General features: G+C 38.9%; 1 protein-coding gene and 1 long non-coding RNA gene across 3 annotated transcripts in view; one reads left to right on the top strand and one right to left on the bottom strand.

Moving 5' to 3' along the window:
- Positions 1–3453: 3453 nt before the first annotated feature.
- LSM8 (LSM8 homolog, U6 small nuclear RNA associated) lies at positions 3454–11527 on the bottom strand. The gene is made up of 4 exons (XM_001500986.7): positions 11271–11527; positions 10066–10106; positions 6917–7044; positions 3454–3708 (listed from the first exon to the last, which is right to left on the bottom strand). Exons 1-4 carry the CDS (start codon positions 11299–11301, stop codon positions 3618–3620), a joined length of 291 nt encoding a protein of 96 aa, XP_001501036.2. The 5' UTR covers positions 11302–11527; the 3' UTR covers positions 3454–3617.
- LOC102148459 (uncharacterized) overlaps positions 11469–23434 on the top strand; it is a 54869-nt gene continuing 42903 nt past the window's right edge. The window contains exons 1-2 of one of the 2 annotated variants that reach the window (XR_011437970.1): positions 11469–11595; positions 12512–12614. This is a non-coding gene — a long non-coding RNA (uncharacterized lncRNA). Of the gene's footprint in view, positions 11775–12511; positions 12615–23434 lie in introns of both variants that reach the window. The other variant, XR_002807554.2, reaches the window with a different exon arrangement.

Raw genomic sequence — 23434 nt, 5'->3', positions numbered from 1 at the left:
ACGTGACAAGTACTAGGTCTTTTAATAATTCCACCACACTTTCCTTACTTTGCTAGTCAGCAAATACTCTTTCCTGCCCCATTTCAGATCTACTGAGCCAGTCAGTGAGAATAGGGCCTAAGAATAAAGCGTCTCAGGTAATTATAATGAAAACGGCCCACAACCAGCTTTGGTAATTGCCTTAGATCATCTGACTATTTCTTTCCATCAGGCTTCTGATCAATACTTGACAGCAGAGATTTTGAGATTATACTATCTGCCAATAGGCAGTGTTAGATAGAGTACAAAGAGCTGGTGGAATGGGAGCCGTTACTCAAAAGTGTGACCTCTTGTAAGGCACCTAACCCTGCTGAGCATCAATTCCCCATATGTAAAACGGCCAGTTGTAAGCACCTTGCATCATGCTTGTCACATGACATGCACTCAGTAAATGCTAACTGCTAATTTTGAAGGTGAAGACCCAGAATACGCTATATTGCCAGTTAAGGATTGCTCTATAACTCTGGCTACTACATACATAGGTTGGCATGCCCTTATGAAGAGAGTCTATAACTTTCTCATCCACATGGTGCATCTTTTTTGTAACACGTATGAGGAAACTGTTGACATGGACAGCCTATATTTGTATTAAATACTACTTAAAAGTTTTTACCATACTTATATCTCCTTAGGTTAAAAATTCAGAATGATTTTATAACGGTATTAAACAGGATTTTTAGTTAAAGCAAATAGTAATAAAAGTTCATCTTTAATATCTCGTATACTTCTGGCATCAAGATTTATATTTATGCCAAAACCGTCTGCATGTAAAGCCATTTAACTTATCAAAGTGCTTCAACCTAAAAGTAATGTTTTAAACTATTATTTTGGGTAGTATCTTTTCAGTTAAAAAGAAACAAATTAGGTCCTTTTTGCAGTTACTTGCCTTTTAAAAAAATTTTAGTGAAAATATCTTGCCAAGTTTATTTCTCATTCATTATTAAGCTGGGCTTTCTTAGTCCCTGAGTTACAGAGCACAGAGATAATTACAGGTTAAAATTGATTTGAATCTCTTTGTAACTAGGAAACTGATTACGGAATAAAAGTCTCATTAGAGAATATAAAAAACTTGACACTGCTGGTTAACTATGTTACCACTCATAATTGTGGTTCCCTTACAATGGTCACCCAAAAAGAAATCCAATTTGAATTGGGTATGAACATAAAAGCCTACCATGTGCGCCCAGGAATAAAGAATTGCATATACCATTTGGTGTGTTTTCATTCATTCCCCCTACAAACCATTGGTAAAAACATCCAATGCACATTTTGGGAACAATTTTTCTGACATCAACCAGGAAAATACATATGTGTTTCAGAAGATTTCAAAAGGATAATTTCATTAGAACCTCATTACTATGAGGGAGGGGAATTATGGCTTGTTTATTGGTTTATGTGTAATTTCTGTTGATATGTCAAGTATGTTGGGAAAACATCCAACTCTGGACTTCATTTGTACCGTCAAAATACATTTCACTTAGCAACTGAATGATCTGTATTCCTTACTGATTTTTGGAATTAGTTTACCAATTTAAAATATGATCATTTATCAAAATAGAACATTTGGTTTACAGACCCTAATTAAACCTGCCTCTTTGCTTTACTCACCCTGCATTACTTGCATTTTATTACTAAATTGATCATAAAACCTTATACAACAAAAGTCAAATCTTTAAGAATAGCCAATACTAGCTAACCTTCCTCTAATCCTCCAGAGACAGCCCTGAACATCAGAACATCAACCAGGTTATTCGGGGTGATGGTGCTTGATGACCAAGGAAGAAAACTATCTCAACAGTTCTCTCCTTAACAAGTCTTGTTTCTGAGAAGGAGGGAAGATATTTTCCTCTGGAAAATATTTTATTTGTGAACCCCAAAACTACCATGTCTAATAAGTAAAGAGTTTTAAATATTAAAAAAAAAATACGAAAGAAATCCACTTCTAACCTCTGCAAGGATCCATTCCAGAAGCCCTTTTCAGAATTTATACCCATTAGCCATCATCTCTTCTTACTGAGCTTGTATTCCTTACTTTAAGCCAGGGGTCAGCACACTAGGGCCTGCAGGCCAAATCCAGCCCGCTGCCTGTTAATGTAAATGAAGTTTTATTGGAACAGACACGATTATTCATTTATGTATTATCTATGACCATTTTTATGCTATGACAGTAGCTGTAACAGAGACCACATGGCCCTCAAAGCTTAAAATATTTACTATCTGCATCCTTACCAAAAAATCTGGCCAAGCCCCACTGTAAGCACTTTCATTAAAAATAAGAAAAAACCTATTTAAATTTTGTTTGAATTACAAGAATGTAAATACTTTTCGATTTTCACTTTGGTCTACACGTGAGTTGACAATTGTTGTGGACCAGCCTGGATATCTGAACACTACTTATAACAGTGTCTTATGGATTCTTTAAAAAGTGTAATCAACCAATTGTACAAAGGAGTTTTAGAAAACAGCCTATTTGTGGATGGAGGGACATTATCTACTTAAGTGATTTACTCAAATAATCAACCAAAGGACAGGCCTGAAATGCCATGAGAAACCATGTTTACTTCTTCTAAAATCCTGTTTAAGCAATCAGTGGGTCATGGAAAGTTGTTGACAATAACAAGCACTGCCTCAATATAAACTTAAGATTTACTTACTCACATTTATAAACAACAAAAAAACTCCTTTAATACTAGAAATTCCCCAATTCTTAAAATTAAAAGCAAAGATGGCTTTTAAGCCTATATGGAATCAATGTTTTTTTTTACTTTTTTTTTTTTGAGGAAGATTAGTCCTAAGCTAACATCTGCCACCAATCCTATTCTTTTTGCTGAGGAAGACTGGCCCTAAGCTAACATCGGTGCCCATCTTCCTCTATATGTGGGACATATGTCTATATGTGGGACACCTGCCACAGCATGGCTTGCCAAGAGCTGCGTAGGTCCACACCTGGGATCCAAACCGGCGAACCCCAGGCTGCCAAAGCAGAATGTGTGCACTTAATTTCTGCACCACCGGGCTGGCCCCTGGAATAATTTTTTTAGATAATATACAACTTTGTTAGCATTTTTCTTTTTCTCTACCAAACACATTTTTACCCACACTTCTAAAGTGCCAGGGAGCAACCACCAGGGCAGAATAATAAATGGATATGGCTCAGATATCTGCAAAGGACAAGACTTACCTTCCTGTGACTTCCTTAAAAAGCAGGGAGAGAAATACATGTATCCTGCCCTACTGATGATATTTGTAGGCCTGATTTATATAGCACATGAATTTCTCCTTTAACCAGTTTTCCATAAATAGTAAAATATCAGAAAATTTTTTCTACAAGTTCTCAATCATTAGATTTTCACACTATTTAATAGAAAAATAAAATCGAGCTACCAAACCTATGATTCAGGCAAAAAAAAAAAGTTTTTTCAAGAAAATGTAGAAATAGTTTAATTTACACATCATATTACAAGGAGTCAGTAGGGAGTCAAAATCCACAATAACATTGATAAAAATTCACACACCCGCCCTGAAACAATCAGTTTCTGTACAAAGATTTACAGATATCCAATGTAGGTAGTTTTTCCTCAGTGTGCTACAGAGTTTAGAGGTTCTGCTCGAATATTCCCCAAATCAAGCGCAGAGTCTGTCTCTTCATCAATTTCTCCAATGACTGCACTGTAATTATTTGAGGAGAAAAACGTCAGTTAAAACAATCTCATTTCTGAACAACACTGAGAGAACATAGTAAAAAGAACTACTTAAGGTGAATAACAAACAGCATTTTCATGTGGTAGTGATTTACACATTTAAGTCACAAAACTCAAGAAGAAATAATCTGAAGGCAAAATTATTACAGGAACCAATACTAAAGACAGATTGCAAATAGTGTGATTGGATCATGAGCCTTTAAAGGAAACAGACACATATAGGATGGATATGGTACAAAAACCCAAAACTTCCAATCCTATGATTTCAACTCAATCGAGGGACTGTATTGTGGGAGGGAGGGAAAAATCACAAAATCACTACTAAATAAACAAACAAGTGTCCATTACTTGACTAAGGTCAAAGAACTTAATCCATCAATGATATTATATAGAATATCTATTAGCTTCCTTTTCATGATTTCTCAGTTTACTCAATTTAAATCCAAAACCGAAAAGCACAGTTCTTTCTTTTTTTGCTTGAGGAAGATTGTCCCTGAGCTAACATCTGTGCCAGTCTTCCTTTACTTTTTGGATGTGGGACACTGTCACAGCCCGGCTTGATGAGCAGCACATAGGTGCACACCCAGGATTTGAACCTGCGAACCCCAGGTCCCCAGAGGGGAGCACACGCACTTAACCTCTATGCCACTAGGCTGACCCCAAAAAGCATAGTTCTTCATATACAAAGATAATAGTAGCGGGGCTGGCCCTGTGGCCGAGTGGTTAAGTTCGCGCGCTCCGCTGCAGGCGGCCCAGTGTTTCGTTGGTTCGAATCCTGGGCGCGGACATAGCACTGCTCATCAGACCACGCTGAGGCAGCATCCCACATGCCACAACTAGAAGAACCCACAACGAAGAATATACAACTATGTACTGGGGGGCTTTGGGGAGAAAAAGGAAATAATAAAATCTTTAAAAAAAAAAAAAAAAAAAAAAACAAAGATAATAGTAGCAACAGGTACTTAGGTATCTAACAAATGACTTTTTGATGTGATTGGTTGGGTTAAAACGAGCAAATTTTTCCTCGATTCTACACTAACATAAAAGTCTGTAACATGACAGTCATGAGTCACTTAACAACAGGGATATGTTCCGAAAAATGTGTCAAGTGATTTCCTCATTGCATGAACATCACAGTGTACTTACACAAACCTAGATGGTAGAGCCCACTACACACCTAGGCTATATGGTACTAATTTTATGGGACCCACCATCATATATGTGGTCTGTCGTTGACCAAAATGTTGTTATGTGGTGCATGACTATAATTTCATTAATGCCACGCTAAGTAACCAAGTCATGGCTCTCTAGCTGGATATAATCACTGTTACATCTACACCACGGGACACGTATGAAACATTATTCCACAAAGAACTGGTTGCTTAAATTTGTTTGGGTTTAATCAGAGTAAATTTTACAAATACTTGTAATACGAATTTGCCCAATTTTGCTTTAAATTGTATAAAGGCTTCAGTTCTCTAATAAATGGAAAGTACCCAACTCTAGGAGAATATACTAAGTTTTCTCAATATAAAACAAATCAAAGATCTCAATTCCACCCTTAAAAATTTAGTATCCTTTAAAATCCTTATGGAAGACAGTAGAGTACTGGTAAATGTTTTAAACCCAGCTCTCCAATTAAGAGAGGGGACCTGATTTGCCGTGTTTACTGATAACCATACGCAAATACTCCCACTATAGCCAATTTCAAGCTACTAAGAAGATATCCATCACTTTGCAAAATTCCTAAAAATACAACAATCTATTTTCATGAGCCAGCACAAGCTGACCTCTAGCACACCACTGGGTCTACAGCAAAGTTTTAAATTTTTTTAAATTTAAGTTTAAAACAATGTATGTTTGTTTGTTTTCTAAACTAAAGCAGAAGAAAATTTATTAAAATCAATTCTTCTGCAGAGCCCCAATATAAATAGCCCATGTTGTTCTGGTCAGGGGACCTGGGCCCACCTGCTTTGTCTTCCTCTTGTTCTTTACAGCTCATTTTATAACTTCACACCTAAAAGTCATCTCTATAGAATATTTTATAAACTCCTGATTTTGATTAAAGATCAAATAATATACCTATCTAAAGGCAATCTTCTTGAGATAAACAATTCAAATGAATAAACTATTCCTTCATCTTCTATATCCTACTTGTCCCCCTAAATAATCTGAGATGATAATATATCTTTTGCTGCCTTCCAGCTATGTTTTAATCATATATGGTACTCACCAGAAGTTTGATTCAATAATCTTCTAGCCCCTATAACTGCACAAATGTAGTAGCTACCTGTCACATGTGGCTATCAAAACTAATTACAATGAAATAAAGTTTAAAATTCAGTTCCATGGGATCAGCCCCGTGGCTGAGGGGTTAAGTTCGCACGCTCTGCTTCAGTGGCCCAGGGTTTTGCCAGTTCAGATCCTGGGCATGGACACGGCACCGCTCATCAAGCCATGCTGAGGTGGCATCTCACATGCCACAACTAGAAGGACTCACAACTAAAAATATACAACTATGTACCAAGGGGCTTTGGGGAGAAAACGGAAAAATAAAATCTTAAGAAAAAAAAAAAGAATTAAAATTCAGTTCTTCAGTCACACCAGCCACTTGTCAAGTACTCAAAAGCCACACACCTGTCTAGTACCTAACAGAGTGGACCATGCAGATATACATTTCCATCATCCCCCAAAGTTATATTGGGCAGTGTTGCTCTAACTGTTGCAGACTTTTCTTAAATTGCTACCACTAAAATACATCTTCTCAAACTGCCCTATCAGTGTGTCAGTATAAACATGGGACATCTTAAGTTGGCCAATTATACTAAAAATTTAAAAGACAAAAATAAGTAATGGATAAGTACTTGTTTATAAATTCAGCTATGTCATAGAGCATGAATTGTTCAAAACTGTTCACACAAGAGTTTTCAAAGGTATTTTCAAATCTAGCCTTGGACCCCAGGAGTATATTTATGTTCCTCTAAAATTAGGGGTATTTTGGAAGAACATTTTACGAAGCCTCTGTAATGAAGAATTCAGTGTAAGGCAGGGCCTTTTCTGAACCCTACCCAGGACACTGGACAAATCTCAGCAGATAGAAACCTCTTCTCCATATAGCAAGGCAGTACACCTATAGAGTAATTATCTTGTCTTAAAAAAAGACATGTTTTACTTACACATTGTCACCTCTTACAATGTATAACCCTAGTACCACTTGCTCTACTCCCTGCGAAGAGCTGAATACTCGTTCATGGCTTTCATCCAAAATTAAATTAATGGTCTGGTCAAAACCTTTCAGTGTTCCCTGTAAAGAAAATATTCAAGAGAAAAACACAAATATTCTGATTTACCTGAATACGTAAATTCAACCACACAGTAATTTTAGTTGCCAGGTATCCAATAGAAGTACCTATTTTAAATATAAGTCTACTATAACAGAATTAACTCTTTATAACCAAGAGTATTCTTGGGCACAAAACTTACCTCTTGATTTTTTTAAGAGAGGGGAAAAGAACTACACCACACATCTGACTAATGTGCAGAGTTGTTGAGAGTTACAAAGGCTATCTATGTACCAGTGTATGTATTTCCAAGGAAAGCAGCATAAAAGCCTGTGTAGTCCAGAAGCTAACATTCTAAAGGCACAAACTAAAACAAGTAAAATTTAAGGGAAAACTACGACTATATATATAAAGGGGAACCATAAATACCAGCTACAGCAATGTAACAGTATCTCTTCATGCTACATCCTAGGACTAGGCCCTGTGCTAAACACACTGCACATATTATCTCAACTAATCTGTACCCTTTGAGGTATATATAATTATATGCACTTCAGAGAAAAAAAATTGAGGCACAGAGAGGTTAAGTAATCTCTCCAGGTCTCACGGGTACAAAGTAACAGAGCTAGGATCTGAACCACAAAAGGCTAGCTTCAGAGCCAGGCCACTGAACTACTATATGATACAACTATGAACAAGCAAATATAATTTGCCATTTTTCAGAGAATCAAATCAGCACACAAACTTCAAATGGTAGTAAGAGCTAACACTTAATGAGTACTTCTATTTGCCAGACAGTGTTTCTGTGAGCCTCACATTTATTTACTTATTTAATCCTCCCAATAACCCAGTTAGGCAGATACAAATATGACTGTAATTAGAAGAACTTGCAGGAAATATTCAGATAAAGTTTTATGGAAGAACCCTGGTTTTGAATAAAGAAAGACACAGGCCTAGCACAACACAGAAACTCAGATGCTATTCAAGTTTCTGAAGAAACATCAACTTATTTTGGCTTTGGCTGGTTAAACCTCTCAAGCTCACTATTAAATGGTTTGTTTTGAAAATCAAAATATATAAAATCAGAATGAAATAAAGAGAAAATGATAACCTATAATTTGGAAGAGAAACAAAATGTGGAGTACTTACTATACTAAACTGTTCACAAATAGTTGTTATCACACTTACAGCCTCTTGGCTTCATTTTACACGTAACTATTCTATCAAGTGAACTATGTGTCACAGAAATACAGGGCTACTGAACTTTAGTACTCAAAATGCCCATTTTAAATATCTTTCCTTCTATAAAATTAAAATAATTTTCCAATTTCTTATCTATCCCATTAACAAAAATAGGAAAACTTAAACTTGAGGTTTTTACAAAATAAAAAACTATTTGCAAATATTTGTAAATAGCAAGAGGCTTCTTCAAGTGTTGAGACTAAAATATTTCAAACTGTTCTTATTAGACAAAATACAATGTGAGGTACCTGAAAAAACCATGATCGTTCTCTTGAGTAAGAAAAAAGCAAGGCCAGGGGCTGGCCCTGTGGCCAAGTGGTTAAGTTCATGTGTTCCACTTCAGCGGCCCAGGGCTTCACCAGTTCGGATCCTGAGCACGGACCTAGCACCACTCATCAGGCCATGTAAGGCGGCGTCCCACATAGCACAACCAGAAGGACCTAGAACTAGAATATACACCTATGTACTGTGGGGGGCTTTGGGGAGAAGAAAGAAAAAAAAAAGAGGAAGATTGGCAACAGATGTTAGCCCAGGGCCAATCTTTAAAAACAAAGAAAAAAAGCAACGCCAACTGGCCTTAGCTTTGGAATCAAAATCCAATTTAAATCCTAGTTTGGTTCTGCCACTTATTATCCACGTGACTCTGGGAAAGCAAATTTTTCTGAGTTTGGTTCTTCACCTGGAATACAGGGGTAATCCTTCTTCACAGGGTTGTACTGAAGATTAAGGGATACAACAGACGTAAAGTGCCTGGTACATGACATACACTTAATAACCGGCAAAGACTAACACTTTGATAATAGTCAAATCACAAGGATTAAAAAGAAACAAAAGGAAAACTGCAGAATGGGAAAACAAGAAATTAAATTAAATACAGTTAGAAAATAGGGAAAGTTTAGTAGCCTTAAAACTTTTTGAAAGAAAACAACTATGTGAATTATAAATGAAGAAATAATTAAGTTGCCCAAAATCATGGAATAAATTCCTCAGATCAAGGAAGAGGTCAATGAGAGAAACCAAAATTTTTCTGGAATTACAAGAGGATACTGTAACAAAAGGATAAATGAGGTGAAATAAATTTAGAATTAATCATCATAATTTGTCCTCAGGTTGTCTTACAACCTAAGAATATTCAGAGAATATTAACACCATTCAAACCTTAAATGTTCATTATTCTACATATGCAGTATCTAAACCATAAAAAAGTCTCTAAGATGTATACACGAAATTTCAAAAAAAATTATATGATTCATATAGTGAATGTCAGAGCACTGATGAAGAAGGAAATAAAAAATGGAAGAGGGGGGCCGGCTCCGTGGCCGAGTGGTTAAGTTCGCGCACTCCGCTGCTGCGGCCCAGGGTTCGGATCCTGGGCGCGGACATGGCACTGCTCATCAGGCCACGTTGAGGAGGCGTCCCACGTCCCACAACTAGAAGGACCTGCAACTAAGATATACAACTATGTACAAGGGGGGTTTGGGGAGATAAAGCAGAAAAAAAAAAAAGGAAGAGGAAGATAAATATAAATACAGGAAGGTATTTGCAGACTAGACACTTTCTGAGGCCGGAATCTATTACTCCTCCCAGATCCTAGAAGCCTTGTATGCAACTTATATTCAATGTATTTTAATGAAGAAAATATGGATCGGCAGGTATTTATCAGACAGATAGAGTTGAATCATAAGAAAACTGCAAGGCAGGTATACTGGGGTACTAGGCATTAGAGTTCAGAGGTTCTACATAAAAATTTACAACCAGTAGGACTACAAAAAAAGCAGAGAATGAACGTGCCAAATACTTACCACTATCATTCTCCCATCAGAAGTAATAACAGCAACAGTTCCTGATAACTGAATCAAGGAAAGCATTTTGCAGGGAATGCAATCTGAAAACTTGGAATATGGTAGGGAAATCATATGACTTACCAGCAAAAAGGTGACAGAATTAAGATACAACTATTCAACAAAGCCACTACATTCACAACATAAAAACCTAAAGAGTTTCTTTCTTCAATTCTTTATGATAACTACACAATTAATAAAAGAAAAAAACAGAGAAAGAAAATCCCTTTCTGTATGTGATCAGTGTATCCTGTCTCAAACAGCTGGGAAGTTTAATACTCTTTTTTACTGGGAATATTGCCAATCTGACTTTGAGCAAGACATTTCCCCCTTTCTTAGATCTGTTTCTTCATCTCTAAAACGAAAACTGGATTAGTGCAAAACTAATCAATGTTGAATGATTTCAGGCGCTTTAACACACTGCCTTCTAGGACCTGCCTTCTGAAATTCAAAAGAAAAGAAGCTATAATCAATGTCACAAGGTACCAATATGGTTGCATCATTAAAGGCCTTCATATTTCACTTTTGTCCCAAATTTGCACATGAGAGCACAATGCAGTACTCCTGTCCTGAGACTTCAAAATTGCAACACTTGTGTAGGGTACTTTTAAGACTTCACACTGGCTTTTTAAAGTTATTTGCCCCTCATGACGATCCATTACAACAGCGAGCATTATTTTCATTCTATCAACAAAGCAGCTCAGACTTCAAGCGGTAAAGGGGCAGACATTCAATTTGTACACCATCTTTAAAGTCTGTGCTATCCTCGAAGTGAGCAAGTCTGTGAATAAAACAAGGACAAGATTTACAAGGCCATCGTCGCCGCTAGGACGACAGCTCATCTAACTCCCAAACTTGAATACACAGGCCCTAGGGTGAGCCAATAGCTGATTTCTATGGAGAGAGGGAAAAGCTCGGAATAATTACACTGGGTTTTTTTGTTTAGGTTAAATTAAAAGGAGCCCTGGGCCCGTAGGAGCGGCGGGCTCCAGCCCCGGGCGCAGGATTGGCCGGTCCCGGCTCCTCACTCCCTGCACCCGCACCCCGCGCCCCGCAGTGGCCCGGCGTCCCAACCGCCCGCCGATCCTGACCCCTGGCCTCTCCAGCGCGGACGCCGGCCTCGCCACGGCCCCGGCTAGCGCCTGTGGCGGCAGGCCCAAGGATACGGTTGATATAGTTTTCCAGGGCAGACGTCATGATGCTCGGGCCGGACGCTCCGGGCGACACAGCAGCGCCGGCAGTAAGTGGAGGTAAAAAGCCTCACGCGTAACCGGCAGCAACTCCCGCCGACTGGCGGCAGCAAATATCGCGAGAGTTACCGCATCTTAGCTTCCGCCAGTCAGAGACTAAAAGAAACCTGTCAAACCGCATCCCAGAGGCAAAGCGCTGACGACTTAGTGCGCGTGCGCAATGTTTTTCCCGCGGTGATCCCGGAAGCCGCGAGAGACAAAAGCGAGCGAGAGGCGGAAGGAAGCAAGCAGCTTCCTGAAGGTGCGGTGGGAGGGAGAACCGGGAACAGCAACTGTCCCAGCGGATGGGAAGGCAATGTGGTAGAAATTATTAGAAGAAAATGTTGAAAAAAAAGACAGGAAAGGCGGGAGAAAACGGAATAAGGTGTTTACATCACAAGTGAAGTAGAGAGATAAGTGCTGTTTTCCTATGAAATACAGGTGCGGGGAAGTGGAATCCCTAGTTTTCTGCTGCAGGGGTCGAAGATTCATCTTTTAGAAACCAAATGGCCCAGGGCAAAGTTGAGCACGTTATGACCATATGATATACATCTCAAAAGAGCACAAAATAAAAAGCATGTTCGCATATTCTGCATTTGCCTGTAAAAGTGCTTCGGTATCGAAGCGTTGTTATTCACTTATTTAAAAAACTTAATACAAACTGGGAAAGATGTGTGAGCCTCCCTTAGAAAACTCTCCCTTGTCTCACGCCACAGGTCTCCTGTCCTTGGGGTGAGGTTAGCAAATAGAAGGCAGGTCTGCTGCACTGTCCAGGAAAGGACTGATGAAGGAAGAATCTTCTAAATAAGCGCTGGACTAGGTTCCAGTCCTGGCTCTGCTAATGGATCGTGTGGCTCTCCTTGCACAAGGAACATCAACTCATTTGGGCCTCAGTTTCCTTAGATCCTGCGACAGCTATCATTTTGGATATTAACAAATGTTATTGGAAACGTCGCTCTTTCCCTTTTATTTTACTGTGGTGCCCTAAATTCAAAGGGCTTGAAGTGAGAAGAGGATCTATACTACACAAAATACCAGCGAGAGTGGTTTCCCTTTTTTACGAAATCTGTATTTCAGTTAGGCTTGAGATTTCTTAACCGAAGAATTGTGGGTTTGAAATAACTCGTGCAATTTCAGCAGTTTTCTTCTGTAAAGTGAAGCATCTGTTTTCATTACAGGTTACCCACAAAATTACCTACAGATCGCTCCGAAATGTTTAATATTTTATACACTGAAAGAACTCTGACCTGTTTGAAACCACATACAATCAGGAATTAGTTGGTGAGTATGCTAGTATTTTCTGGGGGGAAAATTAAAGTATCTACCGTAAGTGAAAAAATGAAGATATTGTGTGATTTGCAAATGTTAGACATTGAACTAAAAGAAAACCAAAGTACTAATTAGTGATAAATGAGGTAGCATTAATAAGGAGTTTTAAAGAAACTAATATACCACATTTTTAAAATGAATAATATGTGTTTTTCATCTCTTAGAGTGTGCTTATCTTTGAAAATGTTTATTGACATTATATAGTAACCTCTGGGACTAATTTCATCATAAATACATTACAAGTTTATGACTTTGTGTCCTTTCCATTAAAGTAATATGCCAGACTACCATTTAGTAGATGTGCAGTGTTTATGAGCATCACAAATTCTTTTGCACATGTCTTGAAACTGCTATCTTTTCTGTAGTTCCTAAGGATCACACATGCAGAGAGAAAGTCTATGGATATGGATAAAGAAAAGTTCATTTAGTAAGACAAAAATAAGTTATATCTGGACGCAAACGTTACCTATGTGATTTATATAAATTAGACTTGTGACTTTGGGAGTATATAGACATAGTTCAACACTTCATAAAGGAAAACTAAGTTAAAATTCCAACAGAGGAAAATGATTTATGTGAACATCTGAGAACTAAAAACTTAAGAAGGTATAGAGAGACCTTCAGCTTAAATCAAAATCTCTCAAAGTGCCACTCATTTAAATGATACTCTAGCGCCGTTAAAGAGTCAACCAAACTATGCTGGAATGGACACTCATTGTATTCTGTTAGTTCTGAATCTAAACCTCGAGTAGAAGGTGAAATTTTCATATTTAGTTCATTTAAGACTAGCCTGTTAGTTTATATATCTCCCAACGCAGTCAGGAGCCTCCCCTTCAGTAGTAATCTAATTGCGTGTATCTAGAACAACAATCAAGACTTACTAAGAATAGGGCAAAAAAGAGATAGGAAAGGGTAGGAAGGAGTTCCCTAGATATCTGACATGCCTGGAGTTACTTTCTATTAGTAGAAACCAATGTATATAAATAAAGTGGGTCTCTGGAAGCACTGTTGTAGAGGATCTTAATGCTCCCCCTCCGAATTAGGGCATGGCTCGTCTCTCTTTGTGTCCTGTATTCTTTGTTAACCTCAAGACTCAGACTCACACTAGCATCTGGGGGAACTGAATTTGCACTTTCCTGTGAGTGGTTCATGGGAAACAATGACAATAATAATTGGAAAATTAAAGTTAAAATTACTTTTAACCAGTATGATATGAGCTTTTACTTACTTTGATTTTTTATTGTTTTTTATTTCTACAAGTACCAAAAGTGTCAACCAATTAACAATAAATATTGTATTGATCTTTCTAGGGTTCTCCAAAGTGAAAAGGACATAAATAAGTCATAGTCTCTCCTTAAACAAGGAAATTGCTGAATAAGTACAGAGCTTTAATTATAAACTTAAAATAATTAGTGCATGGAAAAATAATAAATATCCCAAATTATAAAGAAAAATAACTGATGTGGCAATATCAGTTTATTTAACACTAAATTACAAAGTGTTTTTCATATGTTTTTTTTCTTTTGAGTAATGAAGACAGGCATTTTTTTTTTTTTTTAAAGATTTTATTTTTTCCTTTTTCTCCCCAAATCCCCCCGGTACATAGTTGTGTATTCTTCGTTGTGGGTCCTTCTAGTTGTGGCATGTGGGACGCTGCCTCAGCGTGGTCTAATGAGCAGTGCCATGTCCGCGCCCAGGATTCGAACTAACGAAACACTGGGCCGCCTGCAGCGGAGCGCGCGAACTTAACCACTCGGCCACGGGCCAGCCCCGAAGACAGGCATTTTTAACTCCGTTTTTTAAGAGATGTAGAGAAATCAAATATATCTGACTTGTTAATTGAGAAGCAGTATAGAATCCTGATTAAGAACAGACTCAGGAACTAGCCTATCTGTCTTCAGATCTTGTTGACTTTGAGTGGATTACTTAACCTTCTTGCCTCAGTTTCCCCATCTGTAAAATGGAGGAAATGATAGTACTTACCTAATCAAATTGTTGATGGGGACTAAAAGTAATTCTTATAAAGGCTGGCATGTGATACGCACTCGTAATGTTGGTTATTATTGCTTAAAGACATGAACTACATCACAGGTAACCTTTTTTCAGTCCCAAAGCTTGTTCCACAATATTTTGTTCACTGTTTTTTTTCCCCCTGATTGGACAGATTGAGTGGTACATATTTTAAGTGCTTAAGGAAGAGGAAGATGGATATGTGTTAAAATCTTGGAAGGTTTTATGAAAAATTGGGGCTTGAGAAAAAGCATAAATGCACTTTAGGAAAATTAATCTGACATGAATTATTTAGTGGAAGTAGGAACTGAGGATAAGAAGGCTAGCAAGAATCCAGGTGTGAGTTTCTAATTTGTAGCAGTAGGACTGGAAGGGAAAAGGATACATGATTCAAAGATAGTGGTTAAAAAAGGCAGTGGGGCAGACAGCCAATCTATGGGCAGCACTGTGGGCGACATAGTGATAGTGTTGGCGAATTGGAAGGATGGCAAGAGTAGGGAGACGCAGGAAAAGACAGGACTGCTTGTTAACAAAGTAGATGGGGACAATCTGTAGAACTGTGTAAATGTGACACATGTTGCTCGCCAGCCAGTGGTGAGGCCACATAACACACTGGTTGTACTTACAATGGCATACACTTTACCTTGAATGTCTGGAGGACCAGTCTGCCTTAGGAAGCCCACTGTTTCAGTATATATAGGTTGACACGTTAATAAAGTACTTATAAATACTTTTATGCATTCTTTACATTTTTGTTTTGGAAACCCAAAATGGTAATATAAACATTTTGGCTACAGTGTGATGTGTACATTCCTGAAAACCCTCACATTCAAAAAAAATAGCTCATTTAAATAAGAGAGCTTAAGGAAAAAATAGGCCTGGGAAAGACTACTCAAAACCTGAACAACTGAACTAGAGCAGTAGTTCCAAACTTTGCTGCTCATTAAATCACCTGGGAATCTTTGAAAACTGCTGATGTCCTGGCTCCCATCCCTGGACACTCTGAATTAAATGGTATGAGGGTAGAGGTTGGGCATCAGGGTTCTAAAAGCTCCCTGGGTGACAGTAACATGATGCAAAGTATGGGAACCACTGAACTGCAGCATTAACAGAGACAGTAAAAATCCAAATGAAAACTGCACATTTGAAAGGACTTGTAAAATTCCTAACGAATAAATACATGCTATAGTAACTTATAGAGCTTTACCTTTTAAAAAAATAGTTAAAGATAGCTAGAAAAATGACAGTTTATGGAAGAGTTGACACTGCTGAGTGATGGAAACAAGGGCAGGAGAACATCGTCAGAAGTTGCAGGTGGAGAAGCAGTTGCAAACTTTGCCCAAAATCTAGAGATGCCAGAGATGGATGGCTCTGACTCATTGTCTGGTGTTGCTTTTGCACAAAGATCTAAGAGAACTGCAAAATAAGCACTATCAAAATGGGGTGCATGGCTGAGCTAAGTGAAAAGAAGACCAGGGTGCCACACAGCGAAAGGTTGTCGTTTGTGTACTGTATTCCACCAGGCCTAGTGTGTTCATGCAATCAGCTGTGTTGCTTGTACTTGACATTCAGCTATTGTTTTTTGGTAGCAGAAGACATTAAAGTTCTAGGAAAAACTCAGTATAAACCAACCCGACGTCCATGTTATTCTAACATTACTCCCACATTTAGCAATCATATGTGAGCTGATTCATATTACTATAGCACAACAGACTTAATATTCCACTGAGAATCTGGACTTTAAATGTGGTTAACCTGCCCTTATTTTACTTTTCTCCTCCTGTTCTTCATACTCTCTTTTATGAATTGTTGTTAGTGTCGTCAAGTCGAGTCTGACTCCTAGTGACCCTATGTACAGCAAAGCTGAACCCTGCCTGGTCTTTTTTGCTCCATCCTCTCACCTTCCCTCGTTGTATCGACAATGCTCTGCTGCTATTCATAGGGTTTTCATGGCTAATTTTTTCGGAAGTTGGTGGCCAGGTCCTTCTTCCTACTCTGTCCAGTGTGGAAGCTCCACTGAAACCTGTCCACCATGGGTGACCCTGCGGGTATTTGAAATACTGTGGCATAGCTTCTAGCATCACAGCAACATGCAGCCGCCACAATATCGTGTGGTTCCCTGACTGGGAAACGAACCTGGGCCGTGGCAGTGAGTGCGCAGAATGTTAACCACTAGATCACTGGTCTCATACCTCTGACTTTGCCCTAAGAAGGTATTTGAATTCATACAACTTGGAGCAGCTTAATTTAAATAGCAAGTAAAGAGTACAACTAATCCAAATGGAGCATGTAGGCCTGAGCATTTTCAACATATTTTTTTAGAATAAATTACCATGTATGTGTTAGCATTATTGTAAAGCAGGCTAAAGAACGCTTTTTAAAACTGAGTGCATTTGCTTGCTTTTTTGTTGTTTTTGCTTGGCCTATAAAGATTAGAGTCTTCAGAGGCTTGGACTGCAATAAAATTATACTGTCCCTTTTATTGTGATTTTGGCATACCATAATTGGGAAATAATATTGATGGCAGAAATTAACATAGCTGTTGAGGAGCTTCAATATGAGCTCATTCCTGAATGGTATAAGCCGTAAGCCGCACTGAAGGAATAGATTGACTTAGACTTGTTGCAGACATTATATTGCAAGAGAGATTGAAACTAATTTATTGAGATCTGTGGAGAAAAATACTGAGTTTAGGCTGTGAAGGATGAATAATGTGAGGAGGTACAGAAAGGTAAATGGAGTGTTAAAGTGAAGTGTAAGAATTATATTGACAAAACTAAGCATAAGGACCTTGAGTCACTAATGGAAAGCAAATGCCTGAAATTATGTTAAAATGCGTAGGGAGTAGGAAAAAATGAAAAAGCAAACCAAAACTTTTCCTTACTATTTCTGAAAAGTTCTCATTATGTAAGTTTTGCTGTTGTTTTGTTTTTATACCTGAAATATAATTACTCTCCCTCCTCTACCCATTTTTTAGACCATGGATCTAGATATTTAGAGGTGGAAGGAAATCTAGAATTTTCTAGGCCCTTGTTTCTCATCTTGTGGATAAGGAAAGTGAGTTTCCAAAGCACCTCAGTGATTTTCTCAGGGTCACATAACAGAGCCTACAATCAAGGCCTCCTAGATTCTAGTTCAGTGCTCTTTACAATAATTGATAATAAAGTGTTTTACTCACAACACAAAATTTGAGTCTATATCTACAGATAATCAGCACAGGGCCAGCCCCAGTGGCCTACTGGTTAGTTCCGTGCATTCCACTTCAGCAGCCCAGGTTCGGTTCCTGGGCGCTGACCCACACCACTTGTCAGTGGCCATGCTGTGCAGTGGCTCACATAAAAACATGGACGATTGGCAACAGATGTTAGCTCAGGGTGAATCATCCTCAGCCAAAAGAAAAAGCAAAAGCACATATCCATTGATATGTCGTTGTCTGCCTTTCTTGGTGGACTTTTTCAAAGATTAGAAGGAATTGATATCCAAGTACTCAAAGGCAGCTGGACATCTTTCAGATATCAGTACCTGGGAAGAATAAGAAAAGCAAGGGGGGTATTATGGTAGGCAGAATAATGGTCCCCTAAGGATGTCCACATCCTAACTCCTGGAAAATGTGATTGTGTTACTTTATATAGAGAAAGGGACTTTTTCAGATGGGATTAAGGCTAAGGAGTTGAGATGGGGAGAATATCCTGGATTATCCGGATGGGCCCACTCTAATCACTTGAGCCCTTAAAGGTGGAAGAGGGAGGCAGGAGAATGTTCTGAGAGGCACACATGAGAAGGAATTATTCCACTGTTGATGGCTTTGAAGTTGGAGAAAGGGGATCATGAGCCAAGGAGTGTAGTTGTCTTTAGCTGGGAACAGCCCTCAGTTTACAGCCAGCAAGAAAACAGGGACGTTGATCCCACAACAACGAGGAACTGAATTCTGCCAATGAGCTAAGTGAGCAGGAGACAGATTGGTGCCTCAGAAAGCAACATATTCTGCCAACACCTCGATTTTAGGCCAGTCAAGACCCATACCAGACTTCTAACCTATAAAATTATAAGATAATAAAGTTTTGTTGTTTAAGCCACTAAGTTTTTGGTAATTTGTTATGGCAGCAATAGAAAACTAATGGAGATAGGTAGCCTCTTAATTTATTATCTTCCTGGATTTTGACTAAAGAAAGTCATTGAGAAAAACAACTGTACCGTTTGTAGGAGATTTAGAGTATATTTGACTCTTTATAAACAACTTTAATACTATTGCTTATGACCATCTTTGTCTGTGGCACAAAGTCTTTCTAAATTCTAAACTTCTCCCCGGAATATCCTCCGTGATGGAATTAAGTAAAAGATGGATTTCTTCCACCCAAATTACTGTTTACTTCATGTGTGTGTTTCTTACGCGTTATACTGTCATGTCATAAGGTGGAGGCTCCACTGTCAAGAAAAGAGGAGTGGTGCCTGTTCAGCCTTTACCAAAATCTTAAGTCTTCTTGATCAAGCGCTCACTGTGTTCTCAGCCTCCATCTCTCTTGTGAACTTGTTCCATGGTTCTGCTGGTTTCTTCTCTGGGTTTTGTCTTGCCAAAAGTCATTTTGTTAGTAAATGAGAGAGCCAGTCTTTGAACCTAGGCAGTCAAGCTCCACTGCACTACACTGCGATATTAACATTGTTGTCCAAGGGACGTGCCCAATAGAGTGAAGAAATATAGAAAGGTCATTTATGGTTAATGGCCCAGTTGTGGGCACTTGTACTCTTCCTTCAGATTGCTGGTTACAACAGTTACAAAGATTCAACACTTTCCAAAATTTTATTCAATAGTAAATGTCTCTGGTGCATTTATTCCATTTTTTCCTTCAATACTAGGTATCGGTGTTGTTAATATTAAACTTCTCTAACAAGGATTGGCAAACTATAGCCCTCAGACCAAATTTTTTGTAAATAAAGTTTTATTGGCACACAGCCACACCTATTAATTTATGTATTGCCTGTAGCTGCTATTGGGTGACAATGGCAGAGTTGAGTAGTTATGACAGAGACTATATGGCCTACAAAGCCCTAAAATAGTCACTGTCTGCCTCTTTACAGAAAGTTTGCAGACCTCTGTTTTCTGATGTTAACAAATGAGATTTCTAAAGCTTTTATATCCACATTACCAAATCGCCCTCTACAAAGGGCACAACTCACTCTTCCACCAAGAAAGTGAGGTGATTTGTCATTGTGATCAGCCCCAGGTATTATCATCCTGCCCATGTAGACCAGCTTTGAGACATAATCCCTGCCTTTCTCTGAATTTATCAATTTGTACCATGAAAAACAAAAACAAACAAAAACTCAGACTTCAGAAGAATGTCTCTGTTGTTTCCTCCCTCTCTCCCTTCCTATTGTTGTTGGAATTTCACTCTAGAACTACAGAAACATTTTCTAAGTCATTACCCCATCTGGTAATAACTCATGTAATGGGATTTTTCATGCGGAGAAATAATAATGATAGAAAATAAAGAATGATCCGCATTTTAACATAGGCATCAGAAACTAAATTAAAAACCACAGATGTGTCATAATGATGCAGTGAATTAAAAGAAGTTCTCAGCAGAGAGTTTTTTTGGAAACAAAAAGTGGTAATTCAAATTAAAGACAACTGTTTGTCAGGGATATTAATCATTGTTTTTTGGCTGTTCAACATCAGAACTCTCTTTTTATTTCTTGAGAATTTGAATTTGAGTGGGAGATAGAGCTCAGTGTATCAGGTACTTTTTTTCCTGGTCTTTCTTGCAAGAGAGATCTAGGCTCTGCTCACGCTTTGGGTTGGGACCTACAGAAAATGTACTCTTGTGGTCACACCACTTGCAGCATGAGCAAGTTCATAAAGGAACCATGCCATTGATGCAACCGATGGCATCCGGGGCCTGATTGCATGCCAGCTTCAGTCTGTATTGTTTGGCAGTGGTGTCCACAGGGTCCCAACTGATCCAGCTTTGCTGTGTGTTTGGGACAGGCCACATGGCTATGTAACTTCTGAATTTTGTTCTCCAGCCTGCCTCACAATTATGTGAGCTACTGAATATCGTTTAGTAACTTCCTTTCCTGCTTGAGTCAGCTGAAGTTGATTTCTGGTTTCAAGCTAGTGACCAAGAATTTTGACTGTAGAAATGTTCTTGAAGTGTAATGTGAGCAGTGAGCTACAGTGCTCTTCAAACATTTTTTTTGCCCCTTTAGCTTCTAAATTTTTTTTTTTTAAGAAGAGTGTTTTTTTTAAAGATTGGCACCTGGGCTAACAACTCTTGCCAATCTTTCTTTTTTTTTTTTTCTGCTTTATCTCCCCAAACCCCCCCTGTACATAGTTGTATATCCTAGCTTCAGGTTCTTCTAGTTGTGGGATGTGGGACACCGCCTCAACGTGACCTGACGAGTGGTGCCATGTCCGCACCCAGGATCCGAACCCTGGGCCGCCGCAGCAGAGCGCGTGAACTTAACCACTTGACCACGGAACCAGCCCCTAGCTTCTAAATTTTTTTAAACTAAAAATAATTTTAACTAAAACCTCTTTATATATGCTTCCTTTAAAATTCTAAAGTTTTGTATCGTAAGTTTATTAATTACAAAGAATGTAATTTCTGTCACATAGTATTTTGTTTATGTGCTTTAAATACATATATTTTCATTAAAAACCTAGAGCTGCAGATTTAACTCATAAGTTTATGGCGAAGCCCATACACATTATGAAACCCATCAGCTGACTTTATGTTTTGATTTAAATAAATATGTTGTCATGCATTCTATGAGATTGTTGGAAAGTCAGTCGACCATGAGTCCTGAACATCCCCACACATCCTTTCTGGGTGTGCTGCGAATGCAAGGCCCTGGTCCCTCTTTACCTGGGCCAATTGTATGTCCCTTCTAGCTCAATTTCTAAGTAAGTAGGTGTATAACAATAACCATTTTCCAATTCTCTCAAAACTATTTTACTGTGCTTTAGTGACTTTCAGTTGTCGATACGTGCATCTCTGTGTTTGAGGGTGTTTTCTGGAACCCTGTGTGAGTGTGGCAGGCTGGAAATGCTGGGGAATTAGCAACCCCAGGAAGCAGTCTTCAGTCTATGACTGACAAGGTGGGTTTATAAATACCTCAGCCCCTTTATCAAGCAGGTGGGTTAATTCAGATGGGACATCTCCAGGCATTCAACATAGTAGCTGATTTAATAGTGCCCGTTTCATTGCCTGCCTTCCTTTCCTTGTAACATTTCTCCACTCCCTTACTAGTTTTCTCTAAATAAACTACTTGCCCTTGAATTCTTGCCTCAGGGTCTGCTTTTGGGGGAACCCAAACTAAGATAGAGATCATGAATACTTCTTCCTTTCAAAGGAGCGTGTATCTTACTCAAGTTTGAGGATAGCCCTAGCCTAACTGCAGTCCTTGTCATCATCTGATTTCACCTGATCATCTCTTACGTGACACATAGGATGGGATGGCACTTCTGCCCCTCTGCACAGTTCTGTGCAGGCCTCTTTAAATAGCCCTGGGTAAGCAATCACTGCTGCCACCAAAGTTGGTCTAAAGTGGGGTGTCGACTCAAAAACGAAATACCATGGGGTACCTTAGCCAGGCTGCTGCACTGGAACTTCAGTTAGGCTCAATGTTCTAGTATGAGTGAAGTGCAGAAATTACTCAATTTTCTGACTACGGCACAGGTAGAATTTATTTAATGGTGTTAGGGTAGATTCTTCACTTCCGGATGTCCCTTATCAAGCCTAAGCTGTATAAAAGGCAGAGAGAGCACAAAGTTCAGAGCTTCTGTGACCTGCTGATTCCTCCCTCTGAGAGGATGAGATCCCCAAACTTTGGCTGTGCCTCTTGGTTGCCACAGTGACTATTCTAGATCCTAATCTCATGTATATCTTTTTGCCCCTCTTGCAAAAGCAAAGCAAAGTGAAAGCACCAGTAAGTGAGTCTGAGTTGCTATTCTGACCCACCTCCAAACACTGACCAGCCTGTGGTCTGGCCATAGGTAAGTGCCACCAATAAACCTGTGCGTCCCCCAAAAATTGGGCACTTCAGGTAATTTCAACAAATCTGAGTTCACTTTCCTCCCAACACCACTGTGATCTAGTTGTGGCATTTAGAACCTGGGCCAAGAACACTTTGGTAATTTTGGTGATGGAGATGAAGGTTCAAGCTACCCATGTCTCTTTCCTGGAATAACTGGACATGGGGTGATGAACTTGCAAGGGCCCAGAGCTTACAGAATAAGTCACTTATGTTGGCATTTCCAATACTAGTGACAGTCAAATACTTAAGCAAAAGGCTTCTCCTGTCTTCCTCAAATCGTGTTGGGATGCTGATGGTTTATTCCACCTTTTTGGGAGACTATCTCTATCATATTCCCCCTCTGAGTCCTGGGATCTCTTTATAGATCTTTCTATAAGAAGAGTCTTAGGATCATATTCCCCCTCTGAGTCCTGGAATCTCTTTATAGATTTTTCTATAAGAAGAGTCTTAGGATCATATTCCCCCTCTGAGTCCTGGGATCTCTTTATAGATTTTTCTATAAGAAGAGTCTTAGGACAGAGTCCCCAGAAGCAGGCCTTGAAGCAAGGATTTATGTCAGTGATTTATTAAAGAAGTATTCTCAAGAGAAATCAGTAAGGAAGTGAAGGAAGCAGGAGGGGAAGGGGGGGGGAAGTTAAGCACGGGTGCATTTGTTGGCTAGGTCTCCCCGGGGAATGGTGCTGTGTGATTTGACACCACATGGTTTTGTACCCACCTGAGGTAGG

The sequence above is a fragment of the Equus caballus genome, chromosome 4 (genome assembly GCF_041296265.1).
Source record: "Equus caballus isolate H_3958 breed thoroughbred chromosome 4, TB-T2T, whole genome shotgun sequence".
Lineage (NCBI taxonomy): Eukaryota > Metazoa > Chordata > Mammalia > Perissodactyla > Equidae > Equus > Equus caballus.
Note: the sequence above shows the minus strand (reverse complement) of the source record. Positions and strands in the feature narration are given on the sequence as shown.